Here is a 14666-nt window from a genome sequence, read left to right as displayed (position 1 = left end):
CTTTTCCTAAAGAGACACAGGGCTAAAAGAAGTCTTCTGAAATTCACCCCTTTCAGGAGAAACCTCCAAGGACCTCAGGAAGAGATGGATTCTTTTTCTATCAAGTACTGCTAAGCCTTATAAACACAGATCACCTGCCCTCATGGGTGGGAAATGCTAAAGAGAAATTGGTTTTCTTTAAAAAAAAAACACTGAACTTACCAGGATGTTAAAATTTTAGACATTCATTTCTATTCAATAAATGCAATTTTCCAAGACAATTCCTAATTCCATATGGTTAAAAATGTGTGGAAAAGATGAATATATGGGAGGAGCAGGAATTGAAGGAAAAAAGAAGAATAAGGAAAAAGAACAAATAGAAAGAAATAAGGAATAAGGACAGTGTTAAGGAAACATCTAGAAGGAGGAGAGAAGGCTCTTGGGACAGGGCACAGAGGGCCTTAGGTATTGAATGGGGGTTAAGAGTATTGAGAAACATCCTGCAAGTTACTCAGGCTACAGAATCCAAGGGAGTACACTGTGAAAGTTTAATATTTCTCTTTTTAAACCTTTAGACTTTGTTAATAGGTCATCAAACTCACCCTTTTATCCTATCGATATTTATTGGGTATCCTACTATGTACAGAATACCCTGTGAAGCTCTCGGGTGCAAAGATGCTAGGCACCAGGGCCTCCCCCAGGTTAGCAGGGGGTGGGTTGGGGCGGGGGTGGGAAGAGGCACGTGGAGCAGCCTCGCATGCTGTGAGATGAGACAGGCAGGAGCCACACAGAGGAGGACCATAAGTTTGCCTGGGTGCACATGCAGAGGCACCCCCAGGAATGGGCACCTGAGGAACTGAGGCCAGGAGATTGGGTGGGGTGGGGTGGGGTGGGGTGGAAGACATACCACCAAGACAGAATGACAAGAATGCCAGGCTTGGTGGCGCACACCTGCAATCCCAGCAGCTCAGGAAGCTGAGGCAGGAGGATCATGAGTTCAAAGCCAGCCTCAGCAAAAGCAAGGAGCTAAGCAACCCAGTGAAACCCTCTCTAAATAAAATACAAAATAGGGCTGGGGATGTGGCTCTGTGGTCGAGTGCCCCTGAGTTCAATTCCCAATAACCCCTGAAAAAAAGAGAGAAAATGGCAAAGCAGGATGGAGAGACCCTGCACAGTTTCCAGGGACTGAAATCCCGGCCTCTAGGGTCACTTTCCCTACAAGCCCCTCCTGAAGGAAAGGAGGGACCATTCTCTTTTGTTCCTTGTAAATTCTGCCACAGACCTCCCTTCTCTGGCCTCTAGCAGCTGATTAGAGCAGGAAGCAGGACAGTCCTCCTCCTGTGACCACCTGTCAGCTGTCTCCCCTGCCCTAGCCTTCTTCATCCCTTCATCCCCTGGGTTGGATGCCTGGTCTTTAAGCACGACCCTTGCAGAACAGAAGCCTCTATGGCTGTTACTGCAAGCATCTCCAGTCCCCCACTGCCAGTCTGGTCTGCAGCCCCAGCCTCTCTGCCTCCCAAGATTCAGCTCCTATGATAAGAAATCAGAACTCAGCTTCTCAGGGACATGATCTTAGGGCAGGGGGACAGGTGGTCTCTTCTTCTCATAAAGCTTGTATTTCTGAGGGACCCCACTAGGTATTGCCCTAATGCTATCTGATTAATGTTAGTTTTCCATCCAGGAGGCTTTGGATTAGGATTTCTACGGCACAGTGCCATCCATCCACAGCAGCCAAGCCTGGCTTGTCCAGGTTCCCTGAACCTTGCAGGCATGAGTGACACAGGTGGTCAACTTGGTGCAGGAGGCAGAGTGGACCATCCCCCAAACTTCAGTGCAACAGCCCAGCTTCTGTGCACACAAATCACGAAGTTCCTGATCCCCACGTCCACTGCCATCTACCTGCTCTTGATAGCAGAGCTTGCTCAGCCCTGCCAAGGAGCTAATAGGAGCCTCCACTCCAATAGCTGAGAGGAGACACCTGAAGCCGGACAGGGCTTTATCTGGGAGCCAGCACTGCTGAATAATGAATTCCAACTCTGTGTGCACTCCCTGGCTGCTCACTGGGGGCACAACAGACACACACACACACACACACACACACACACACACACAGTAACACATGCTGGGCTGACAGCTCAGAGGGGCGGGGGCTGGCGAGGCTGGGAGGCTCTGTGAGTCGCTGGAAGGAGCAGCTCAGCTCGGTTGCCTTGGTCTCTGTGGGCAGCATCAGCAGGAGGAGGCAGCGGCAGCGGCAGTGGGGAGAAGAGGGAGGTGTGCAAGCCACGCTCCGCCAGCTACTCCCTCCACGCTGCTTTGCCTGCCAGTGCCCAGGCTGTCCTCGCCAGCATGGCCCTGCTCGTCCACCTCAAGACCGTCTCGGAGCTGCGGGGCAGGGGCGACCGGATTGCCAAAGTGACTTTCCGAGGTAGGGAAGCCCCTATCCCAGCTCTGCAAGCTGGCCCAGCCTGTGCTCTGGTGGCTGATTGGGTAGGGCAGGGCTGGAAGGATGGATGGCAAAGTTCTTGCAGGGACTGGCACCATGAGGCTTTTCCTTGGTAGCCATCTGTCCCTGGCCTGACCGGCCCTTGAGATTGCCTGAAAATCAGGGTGCCCTGTATTTCCACATGTCTCTCTTTGCACCTGCCAACGTGCCAGCGCCCTGGCAGGGTGCAGAGCCCTCTGCTCAGGGAGGCAGAAGCAAGGAACCTCCCACTGGGCTCAGGGACCCAGAACTGAAAGGCCCAGCCCTGCAGAGCCTTCCTGGCCCCTTCACCCCCTCTCTCAGGTTGATTTCTTTGGGTTCAATAAAGAGGTGTGGACTTGGAAGAGCAGGGTAGCTGGTAGACACTGAGGCAGCTAGGGACTCTCCAGGCCCCAGGACAATGGAGACAGTGGGGATACTGTGGCTTCTCTTAGATCTACTGTTTTCCTGGGATCCTGCAACTCTTCAGCCCCTCCTCTATCAATTATTTTCCTATCCTCCTTCAACCAATGTGTTCGGTGACCACTTATTACAATCTACCAAGGGTAAGGGCTGGAAACAGCTGAGCATGACCCAGGCCCTGGCCTCAAGGAGCCCGATCTGGTGGGGCAGGGGCACCAGTGGGGAGACAATCAGGACAGTTGCGTGATAGAGAGGTTGGGGACAAGAGCAGCATGTAAACTGCAGAAGCAACACACTAATCCCAGTGGGGTGGCAGTTAGGAAAGGCTTCCAGGAGGAGGCAGCACTCAGCTGGCCAGAGCCCAAGGGATCAGCAGGAGGCAGCAAGGGCAGGAGATGATGACGGGAGGCAGAGGGAACAGCATGCTCAAGGCTGGGGAAGAGCTGGAATGCAGGAACGGACAGAGGTTTCACAAGGCTGGAGAAGCTGTAAGAGCTGAGACCCCAGAGCCAGGCAGAGCCACGGAGGCAGGTGGGACTTCTCCAGGACACAGGATGTCAAGCAGGGACAGGCAGGCCAGGCTGCCCTCTGCCTTTTGCCCACCCACCTTGGCTCTCTGCCTGGCCACAGCCCAACTCTCTGGTCCAGGGGATCTCAATGTACTCCTCACCAGATCCAGCCCCTCCTACCCAGAGAGGGGTCTGAGAGTGGGGCAGAGATGGGGGAGGCTGAGAGCGCCACCACATTGAAGACCAAGTGAGCCTTGGGCCCAGGCTGCACGCAGTATATGCAACTCTACCAGGAGGGACAGGAGATGTGGCAGCTCCCGCAGAATGCTCCAACAGAAATCCTGGCCACCCCCAGCACCCCCTCACAGGTCTTGGGTTGCCCGGCTGCAGCCTGCTGTGCATAGGGTAGGATGGGGGTGGAGGTGACAGCAGCAACTCTGTTGGCGGGAGGAGGGACAGGCAAGCTGGGCTGGCAGCCTGTTGCTTCCTAGCCCAACCCATGCCCACCTTCTCTGCAGCACCCTGCATCTCTGTGGGCCACCTGCCGGCTCACACTGGCTTTAGGAGAAGCAAGTCTGCTGTTTGATCCGTGAAACACAGCCCTGTGTTCCACACACGGCCCGGGGCCTGGCTGCTCAGCCCCCACGTTGCTGTGATAAGACAGTCCAGGCTGAGCAGGGTTAGACCCATTTCAGGCAGAGAAACAAAGTATAGAGAGACCTGCTTGGGATTAGTGGGGAGGCCGAAGTGTAGGACCTCACCCAGGTTGCTCAATCCTGTAAGCTCTGTTTTTTCCCCCAGGGTCAACTGGGGTAAGCACCTGTCCATCTGAGACCCAAATTTCCCTTTGAGCAGTGAGGCTGACCACCCAGGAATTAGCCTATCTGCAGCCTGGTCCCTGCAGGCGGAGTGGAGAAATCCATTTCTAGGCTCTACATTTGCAGATAGCTATAGGCAGAGCTCCTGGGGAAGGGGGCTGGGCAGGTAGCAGTATAGGCAGAAGACAAGCAGATTTCCAGAAATAATCCTTTGTTACAGAAAGGCCTTAGCCAGTCACCCTCTGCATCCAGCAGTTGACAACGATAAGCTCCCCAAAAGGCCAACCCCAACAACAGTTCAGAGGGAGCAAACCACTTTGAATGCGGCACAGTGCTTCATGACACGCACAACCACTGTTGTGATTTAGCAGGAAGAATCCAGAAATTTGTGATCAGTCAGGGGAGATACTGGTTCCAAGTTCCCCAGATCCCCTGAAGGAAGCCCAGTGCCAGGCTGGGTGAGGGACAGGCCTGGGACCCTGAGGCTGAAAGAGACCCTGCCCCTGTCCTAAGAAGTTACAGTCTCATTGGTCTAGACAGAGACACAGGGAAGTTAGATTCCAATCCCAGACATGCCTGCAACCACAAGGCCTGAAACTTTAGTTTGTCATTAACAAGCTGAAGATAATGGCTTCCATTTAACTCAGAGGTCTGTGGTCATGAGAAGTAAGCGGGAGTGGGCTATCCAGGAAGGAGCCATCTTGACAGCAGGTGCTACTCAAAGAGAGGAAGTATTGCTGGGTGTGGTGGCGCACGCTTGTGATCCCAGCGACTCGGGAGGCTGAGGCAAGAGGATCCAGGGCTCAAAGCCAGCCTCAGTAACTTAGCAAGGCTCTAAGCAATTCAATGAGACCCTGTCTCTAAATAAAATACAAAAAAAGGGCTCAGGGTATGTGGCTCAGTGGTTAAGTGCCCCTGAGTTCAAACCCAGGTACCAAACAAAAATAAAAACAAAGAGAGAGAGAAAGGAAGTGTTCGCTTCAGTCTTATTCTTTCTCAGCTATAAATTAATTTGCTGCATCAATCAGAGGGCCATGGGATGCAGGATGAGCAGGGCCTCTGAGTTCTAGCCCACCCTTGTGGCCAGTGCTCAGCCACCTGAGCCCCCGGACATGGGGACTTGGGCTGCTGGAGAACAAGAGTGAGTGACAGACTGTCTGGGGCCAGCCAGCCCTGTCATCTCCTGTCACCTTCTGTTCCTTGAGCATTCTTGCCAAAACATAAGGGTGAGGATGTTTTGGGTGAGACGGTGACAACTGAAGGCTGAACCTTAGTGCCACGCAATACACATGGACTGACCACTGTCACAGATGACTGCCTGGGCAAGGCTTCTCTGGAGATTCATCCCTGCTCCTTCTCTCCCATCCCCACCCCAAACCCCACCCCACTGCATTCCCACTACACGGCCAGTCCCCAGAGAGGCTGACCTTTTAATATTGCCACACCTTAAGACCATTTCTTCTGCCCAGAATGATCCCCACCCTCCACCTTGAGAATTTCTATTAACTCTGGGCATCCTTCAAGGCCCGGCTCACATGCCACCTCCTCCAGGAAGGCTTCTGTCCCCTTGCAGAACTCTGTGCAGCCTCCTACAGCTATATTTTAGGGACAGGCCACGCTTCTGTATGCACTACTTCTGTGCCCCTTTGAGACAGATCAGATATCTACTGAGCTCTGTGCTAAGCACCAGCTGCTCCTCAAGATGAGTAAGAAATGGCTTCTGTCCCTGAGGCCTTCTCTGTTGAATGGGTTTAAATTCTTCTACTGTGGCACAGCCATTCTCTGGCTCAGCTCCACAACTGTGAACTCCAACTAGAACTTTCTATCCAAGGGAGATCAAGGAACTAAAAGAGGTCCCAGGAGCTAAAAACCAAAAATTTGGGCTCATCCTCCCTCTGTTGACCTCACCAGCTCAGAGAATCTTCCAGGGCCCCAGAGGGAGGCTGACCTCATCCTCTGGCAAATGTTGGGGGATCCAATTCTGGACCACATGTAGGAAGAAAGAGGGGCTGTAGTGGCCCTCCCTCTTCACTGAGCACGCTCTTCCTGAAGCTTGCTGTGTTGGCACGGGGAAGGGGTGGGGACTGCACAGTCCTGCCACAGGAAACCATGCAGGGCACACAGGGGCTGAGGGGGACTCAGGGGAGGGGTAAGGTGCAAGATGGGCTGGAACAAGGAGCTCTTGATTTGGGTCTTGAAAGACATGCCTGCTTGTCCACATGGAGATACAGAAAGAGAGGCAAGGAGGGGTTGACAGGAAGGCCAAGCCATCTGGGTGGGTACACCAGGACCTGCAGAGGGGGGATCCCAGCTGAGAACAATGGCTGGGAAGCCACAGCAAAGCTACTGGTGACTGCTGGGAAGAGACTGGGCCCTGCCCTGGACTGCTGTTGCAGGGAACATCTCAGACTCCAAATTAGATTTATTTCCCCCTGTGAAATGGGGGAGTTGTCCCTCTTGATGATAAATACAACTTCTATCTGGAAACTTCTCTGCCATTCCTGGTAATGGAGGCAGAGTATCCCAGTGCCCCACCCCTGAGATGATCCTGGCTATCTGGGCCTGCATGTGGAGTGGACTCTGCCCCAGCCTAGTACCACCACCCTTGGAGAACAGGGGTGATCATTGCCCCCGCTGAGGGCAGGAGATAGGGGGTCCCTCAGGACAGCCTCTGCAGGCGGTGGACACAGCTCTGTGCTTTCGCCATTAACACATAGGACACAGCCCTGGGCCCTCCATACTTCCCAGCGCACGCAGGGCCCTTTCCCACCCTCAGGGAAGCCTTCTCTGCCTCAAGCCCCAGGTGGTGATGTTCCCTCCTCCTCCTACCCAGAGCAAGCCCAAGCCAATGCAGACTCAGCTGAGACTAGGCATTGCACCCAGAAAATTCCCCAGGCTCTTCCTGCTTTGATAAGAGGAGTATATTTTCATGCTATAAAAATGATTGTAAAAATCATCTTCTGCTGTACAGCAAGAAAGCTGCTGGAAACATCCAGAGAGAGCAGACTCGCAGATGATCTCCAGAACAGCTGAGGCTGGGTTCTCCCGTCCGCCTTTACTACTAATAGGAAAGCTTCCTCTCTCCCACCTGCACCCATCCTGGAGTTTGAAACTTCTTTCCTTTTGATTTTTTTTAAATAATAAAAAGCCTTGAATATACACAAGAGTAGGGGGAATAACCCCATCCATTTTCAAAGACTATCAACTATGCCAAGCTTATTTCCTTTATCTCCCTTTCCATTCTCCACCCCAAATTATTTCAAAGAAAAAAATACCATATTTACAGCTGTAAATACTCAGAGCATAGCTATGAAAGATAAGGATTTAAAAAACCTACCTACTTTATCATTCCAAAAAAAAATACCAATTCCCTAATACTGTCAAATAACCGGTGATAAATTTCCTAATTATCTCATCAATGTCATGGATTGCCAGTTTATTAAAAGTTTCATTTTAATGTGCTTTGTAAATCAGGGCTCTGATCATTTACTCACCTGGACTTTCATTCGTCTCCAGTAACAAATATTTACTGAAGGCCACTTTTGCCAGACACCCTTCTCAACCCTGGGAGGACTGTAAGAAGTGAGCCAGACACAGTTCTTGTCCTCAAGGGCAAGGCACCTGTTGCACAGGCATTGTGAGTGGGTGCTAGGAACTATGGAGAGAGAGGCAGGGGCCAGGTCAGAACACGGCAAGGGAACCCTGGTGAGACGAGGAGACCAGAAGGTGGTCTGCAGAGTGATCCAGAAGGAGTTCAGGAAAGGTGGAGAGGCCCTGGTGTATCTTAGCCACCTGGACCAACAAGCAGCCAGTGGTAGGCAGGGCCCAGGAGGGAGTCTTCCCTGAGCACAGGGGGGTTGCTATTTAAGCGGGCCCTGGAGAGATCATAGCATTTTGGCCAAGACAAAGCCGAGGAAAGGCCCCATTCCAGGCAGAGGGGCCCTGAAACAGAGGGCTTCAGTGTCACACTAAGGCCTTTGAACTTGGCTTGGTAAGGAAATAGGAGACACCAGACCTCTTAGCAGAAGAGTGGATTCTAAGATCTGGATTTGGAAAGAACTCTTGGGGGTCAGGACTGCAGGCAGGGAGTACAGCCAGGGTTGTGGGGATGGAGGAAAGGGATGACCTGGAATTGAGAGGAAGGACAGCACTGGGACTGGGGAGGGGGCAAGAGGGCAGGACAGTTGCCTCTGTGCAGGAGCAGAGCAGATTGTGGTCTTGGGGACCAGTGATGTGAGTGGGTGCCAGGTATTATGGAGAGAGAGAGGCAGGGGCCACTATTTGCCAGGGATTTGGGAGATGACCTTAGCTGGTTCTCTTCTGGACTCCTACCAATTAATAAACCCTGAACTCTGGTAGACATGGAGATGTCGAGCTGAAAGCACCTGGAGCCATGACCATCCAGGTGGGCATCATCAGGGCTGGCACCTTGGCTGCTTCTCCAGGGCCAGCACTGTGCCTGGCATCAAGCAGACCTGAAACAGAAGTGTGAGAGGTTCGCTGCCTGCAGACGGGGCTCCTCTGCAGCCTGAGGCTCAAGCAGCACCAGGCAGTGATCCATTTCTCTCACTGACAGTTCCAGAAAGGTCTCCTGAGATAGAGAATATCATGTGATACCCTCAATCCACTGACTACTTCCTACAGGGATAGACCCACTCCCTACATACTGGTTTAAAAGTCTTTGTTCCTATTTTTTTTTTCTCATCTGCAAAAATGGAGTTTGGTTTTCACTCATTGACTTTTTTTAAATAAAGTTGAAATTTAGGATAAAATCAGCACTGCAGCTTTGACAATATTTGTATCCCATTTGAGGGTGTAAAAACAGTTACCCTCCCATCATACTTCATTATGTTCCCAGCGCCTGGCAGAGAATGGGTACTCTGCACAGCTTGTGGATCATTGAGACCACAAGTTCCTCCATCTGTCACACTATTGGGAGAACCTAGAACCCAGCAGTTGCTAAATGTGTGCTGGTACTGTCCTAGGCTCCAAGAGAAACTCCAAATTCCCTCTCTGTCTCTCTGCTAAGATCTAAAATATGAGCGCCAGTGACACTGGTTACTTGGCAAAGTCAGAGTAAGCATCAGGAGGAAGTAAGGGTTTGAGTCAAGCCAGAGAGGGTTGGGGCTTAGGAGCTCCGTCCTGTTCCTGCCCCTCGGGAGAGCCCATGCCCTGAGCTTGAGTCTATGCTGTGTGCACCTGGTGTTAGCAGGATAGGAAAAGGGAGGCCAGTGGAGGTAGAAATGATATTTGAATAAGATTCATGTCAAACAAAGGGTTAGAGAGAAGGGGCCTCCATTTAGCTGAGAGAGGGGGCAATGGAAAAGCAGCCTTCCCCTGTAGGAGGCCCAGGGAGTCTGGTCTCCCAAGTATGGCTCCGTGAGCTGCTGATGATTTTCAGAGAATACACTACTCAAGGAACTTACACATAGCTACTTTTTTTAGACAATTCATTTTGAACTAAATTCCTTCATTCAACTGTTATTAAGAAACTGAGCTCCTCATAGGGAAGAAAAGTTTGTTACAAGAGATAATCACAACTAACCAGGCAAGAAAATCAGGGAGATGGAAGATTGGACAACCCTGTCAACCAGCTTCATCTAATTGACATTTCTAGGACCTTACACCTTAAAACTGAAGAATACGCACTTTTCTTAATCACACATGGTATACTCACCTTGACAGACCACATGCTGGGTAACTATCACTATATCTCAAAAGACTGACATCCTACAGAGTTGTCCTCTGACCACAGCGGAATTCAATTAGAAATCAATAGCAATAAGATATCTTTAAAAGCCCTAAATATTTAAAAAAAAATTTAATGATCTTCTTAATAACCTATGATCAATAAAGAAAACAAAAGAGAAATTATTGAATGTTTCTAATTTAATGATAACAAAAATACAACATATCCACATTTATAATTTTAAAACATATAGCAGAAAAAGAAAAGGGTAAAATCCATGATCTAGGCTTTGGCTTTAAGAAGCTACCAAGGGAAAAGCAAATTAAACCTAAGTCTTGAAACCATTATGCTAAGTGAAAGAAGTCAGACCACATATCATATGATTCCATTAATATGAAATGTTCAGAAGAGGCAAGTCTATAGGGACAGAAAGGTTAGTAGATCAGCGGCTGCCAGGGGCTGCCGTAGGGAGGGTGGGGATGACTGCCTCTGGGATGGAGCTTCCTCCTGTGGTGATGAAAATATTCTGTGGTGATGAAATTACACAGTGGCCATGGTTGCACAACCCTGTGAATATACTTTAAAAACCATTGAATTGTACAGTTTAGAAGAGAGAGTTTAATTTCAATAAATAAATATGCCCCCCCCAATTTCCCCAAATTAGACCCAAAGAAAGTAAAAGGAAGGAAATAGAAAACAGACAACAGAGAAAATTGACAGAGCTGAAGTCTGGTTCTTTGAAAAAAATTAATAAAATATAAAAACCCTAGCAAGAGTGGTCAAGAAAACACAAATTACCAACGTCAAAAATGGAAGAGGGACTATCGTTGCATTAAAAAGAAAATAAGAGAATATTATAAATAACTTTATCTCAATAAATTCCACAACTCAAATGAAATGGACAAATCCTTTGAAAAACAACTTACCAAAGCTGACACAAAAAGAAATGAAAACTATAAAGAGCCCAATATCTATAAAGAAATTGAATTTGTAATAATAAGGATAAAGAATAACAATAAACTTCCTTCCCCCAAAAAATTCAGAAAATAGAGGTTTCACTCATGTAACCTAGAAAATATTTAAGAATAGTAATACCAATCTTACACAAAAACTCTTTTAGAAAATAAAGTTGGAAGAAACTTCCCAAAATCACTTTATGATATTCAAACCTGACAAAGATCTTCCACACATGAAAAAATCAGAGCTAAACATCTCTCATAAACACAGATGTAAAAATCTTTAACAGAATATTAGTCAACTGAATAGTAATTTATGAAAAGGACAACACATCAGGACAAGTGAATTTTATCTTACAAATGCAAGGTCAGTTTAAAAATTAGAAAATTAATCAAAGTGTGTCACTATAGTAACGCAATAAAGGAGAAAACCCACATGGTTATATCTATAGATACAGAGAAAGCATTTGAAAAATCCGACACCCATTCATGAAAAGAAATCTTAGCAAACTAGGAATAGAAGGGACTTCTTTGATTGGATGAAGAATGACTAACTCCAGAAATTAAGATCACAGGCAAGGCAAAGTTTCCTCTCTCACCACTTCTGTTCATCATATTGTGCTGGAATTCTTGCAATAAGAAAAAAAATACAGGGAAAAAAAGAAGTAAAACTGTCTTTTTTCACACACACACACAAAAACCTGATCAGTTATATTAAAAAATATATCCAAAAACTACTACAACTAATGAGTAAATGTAGTAAGCTTTTAAGAGATATGATTATCAAAACAAAAATTAATTTTTATGGAAAAAATCATCAGTTGGAATACAGAATTTAGAAAGACTAAAAAAATTACATTTACAACAGCATAAAAATTATAAAATAGGGCTGAGGGTGTAGCTCAGTGGCAGAGCACTTGCCTTGCACGTGGAAGGCACTGGGTTCTATCCTCAGCACCACATAAAAAAATACACCAATAAAATAACAGCATGTTATCCATCTATAACTACAAAAAATATTTTTTTAAATTATAAAATATCCAAAAATAAGTTTTGTCAAAGACATGAAAGACCGCCACACTAGAAACAAAATACTGAGAAAAATACAAGAAAATACATTCTTCTTGTTGATTGATAGATTCAGGATTGTAAAGATGGAAATTCTCCATAAACTGCTATATATATTGAATACAATCCCAGGAAAAATCTCAAGAGGTGCCGGGTACAATGGTGCCTGCCTGTAATTACAACAACTTAGAAGACTGAGGCAGGAGGATTGCAAGTTCAATGCCAGCTTCATAAAAAAAAAAAAAAATTAAAAAGGGCTGGGAATATATCTCAGTGGTAAGGCACCCCCTTAGTACCAAAAAAAAATTATAACAGGCTACTTCATAGAAATTGAAAACTATTTTAAAACTTTATATGGACATGTAAAGGATATAGGATAGCAAAAGCAACCTTGAAAATGGAGGAAAGAGTTGGAAATTCAAAGCACATGATGATAAGGATCAGTGTGGCATTAGCCTAAGAATAGATACTTAGACCAATGGAACAGAATAGAGTGTCCAGAAATTGATCTCATATATAGCCAATAATTGATTTTCATGTAAGGTATTAAATATCTAGAAGAACTCTGTGTGTGTGTGTGTGTGTGTGTGTGTGTGTGGTGTGTGTATACATATACACACACCCACATAAATATATATATATATACACACACATATATATGAAGTAGGAGTTTAAAATTCATATACTACCTCATATTACTATTAATAATAATTCAGAATAAATTATAGAACTAAGCATAAAAAACTATAAGCTTCTAGAAGAAAACATAGAATACCTTTGTTATATTCTTGAGTTAGACAAAAAATTCTTAAAGAAAATATAAAAAATATCAAACACAAGAAATAAACTTCACCAAAAATTGATAAATTGGATATTTTAATAATTAAAACCTCCTATCCATCAAAAATATACAAGAGCTAGACATAAAAAAGTACATTCTGTAGGGTATCATTTGTATGATGTTTATGGGAAGGCAAGCTACACACAGAATGAAAATATTCACATTTATGTGACAAAGAACTTGTAGCCAGAATATATAAAGAACCCCCACAAATTGATAAAGACAAATGAACAATTTTTTAAATAGGCAAAAGATTTGGACAGATACTTCATAGAACAAGATACACAAATGACAAAAAATAAGCCATATTAAGATGTGGTCAATATCATTTATCAGTAGAGATATGAAAATAAAAATTACATTGATATACTATTCTACACGCATTAAGATGGCTAAAAATTTAAAAACATAACAATAACCAAATGTTGATGAGACCATTGAACAGTTGAAACTTGTTTTACATTGCTGATAGGATTGTAAAATCGTATAAGCATTTAAAAATGCAATTTCTTGTAAAATTCAACAGATACCTGCCCTGTGATCCAGTCATTTGCTCTTAGGTATTTCCTCATGAGAAAGAAAATCACAAGTCCACAAAAAGATGTTTACAAGAATATTCACAGCATCTCCACTCCTATTAGCCCGACATGGAAAATAATCTAAAAGTCTACCAACAGAAGAATGGATCAACAAGTTTCGGAATATCACTCAACAATAAAAACCAACGATTTCCAGTTGTCCCTCCATATCCATGTATTCTGCACCCACTAATGGAACTGAGGATTAAAAATGTTTGAGGGGAAAATTGCCTCTGTATGAAACACATACAAATTTTTTTTGTCATTATTCTAAACAATGCAGTACAACGACTTACACCGCATTTACATTGCATTGGGTATCACAAGTCATCTGGAGATGACATAATAAAGCACATGGAGTATGTGCATAAGTTAAATGCAGATACTAGGAGATTTTGCATAAGGTACTACAGTATCTATAGATTTGAGTATCCATGGGGAATTGGTTTAAGGAACATCCATCAGATATTGAGGGACAACTCAATATGTATGCACCGATATAATGAATTGCAAAATCATTACCTGGACCACAAGAGCTAGACATCAAAAAAGTACATTCTGTAGGGTATCATTTGTATGACGTTTAAGATGGGTGAAACTAATCCTTGGTGACAGAAATCAGATCAGTGGTCACCTGTGGAGAGTGACAGAAATTAAATGCAAAGGGAACCAAGGGCATATTGGAAGGAAATGGAAATGTTCTATATCTTGACGGTGTGGTAATTACATAATATATGATTTATTGAAACTCATTAAAATATATACTTAAGATCTGTGAATATAAATTTTACCCACTAAGAAGAGATAATCATATTAAAATACCTTAAAATTTGAACTGTTACAGAACATGAAGGAAATGTTGTTTCTGATCATATGATACTAAAAATATATTACAGATGTGATTCATACTAGGGGAGACCATTTTTATATTTAGCACATAACTTAAAGGTCTAAGGGAAAGACAGGAGTCTTTAGGAGAATAACAGCTATTTCCTGAGTAATCAACTCTGCTCAGGCGCTATTTTAAGCTCTATCATTTTCTCCAATTTATGGATGAGGAGACAAAGGCAAAGAAAGTTAAATAACTTCTTCAAGGGCTAGCAGGTGGTGGGGCTGGGATTTGAAACCAGGCCCTGAAGCCTGCAAGCCACACCCTCTGTCCTAGGCCCCCTCTGCTCATAAGGGACTTGAAGTTTCACTCAGACTTTCTCAAAAACAGCCTCTTGCTGATCATCACAATGGTCCCAGAACAGAAAGCTGGTCTAAGATGGTTACCCCCAGATTTTCAATGATGACTCTGAGACTCCAAGGGTTGGACAGTCAGCTCCAGGACTCCCAGCCCAT

At 45.5% G+C, this 14666-nt stretch overlaps 1 protein-coding gene across 5 annotated transcripts in view; it reads left to right on the top strand.

Annotated features, from left to right (window-relative positions):
* Nucleotides 1-2325: 2325 nt before the first annotated feature.
* Otof (otoferlin) overlaps nt 2326-14666 on the top strand; it is an 83794-nt gene continuing 71453 nt past the window's right edge. For all 5 annotated transcript variants that reach the window (XM_026393650.2, XM_026393450.2, XM_026393514.2 and 2 more), the window contains exon 1: nt 2326-2404. In XM_026393650.2, the coding sequence (XP_026249435.2) occupies nt 2326-2404 (79 nt within the window). The remainder of the gene's footprint in view (nt 2405-14666) is intronic.

Source organism: Urocitellus parryii, chromosome 12 (genome assembly GCF_045843805.1).
Source record: "Urocitellus parryii isolate mUroPar1 chromosome 12, mUroPar1.hap1, whole genome shotgun sequence".
Lineage (NCBI taxonomy): Eukaryota > Metazoa > Chordata > Mammalia > Rodentia > Sciuridae > Urocitellus > Urocitellus parryii.
This window is presented reverse-complemented; position numbering and strand designations above follow the sequence as displayed.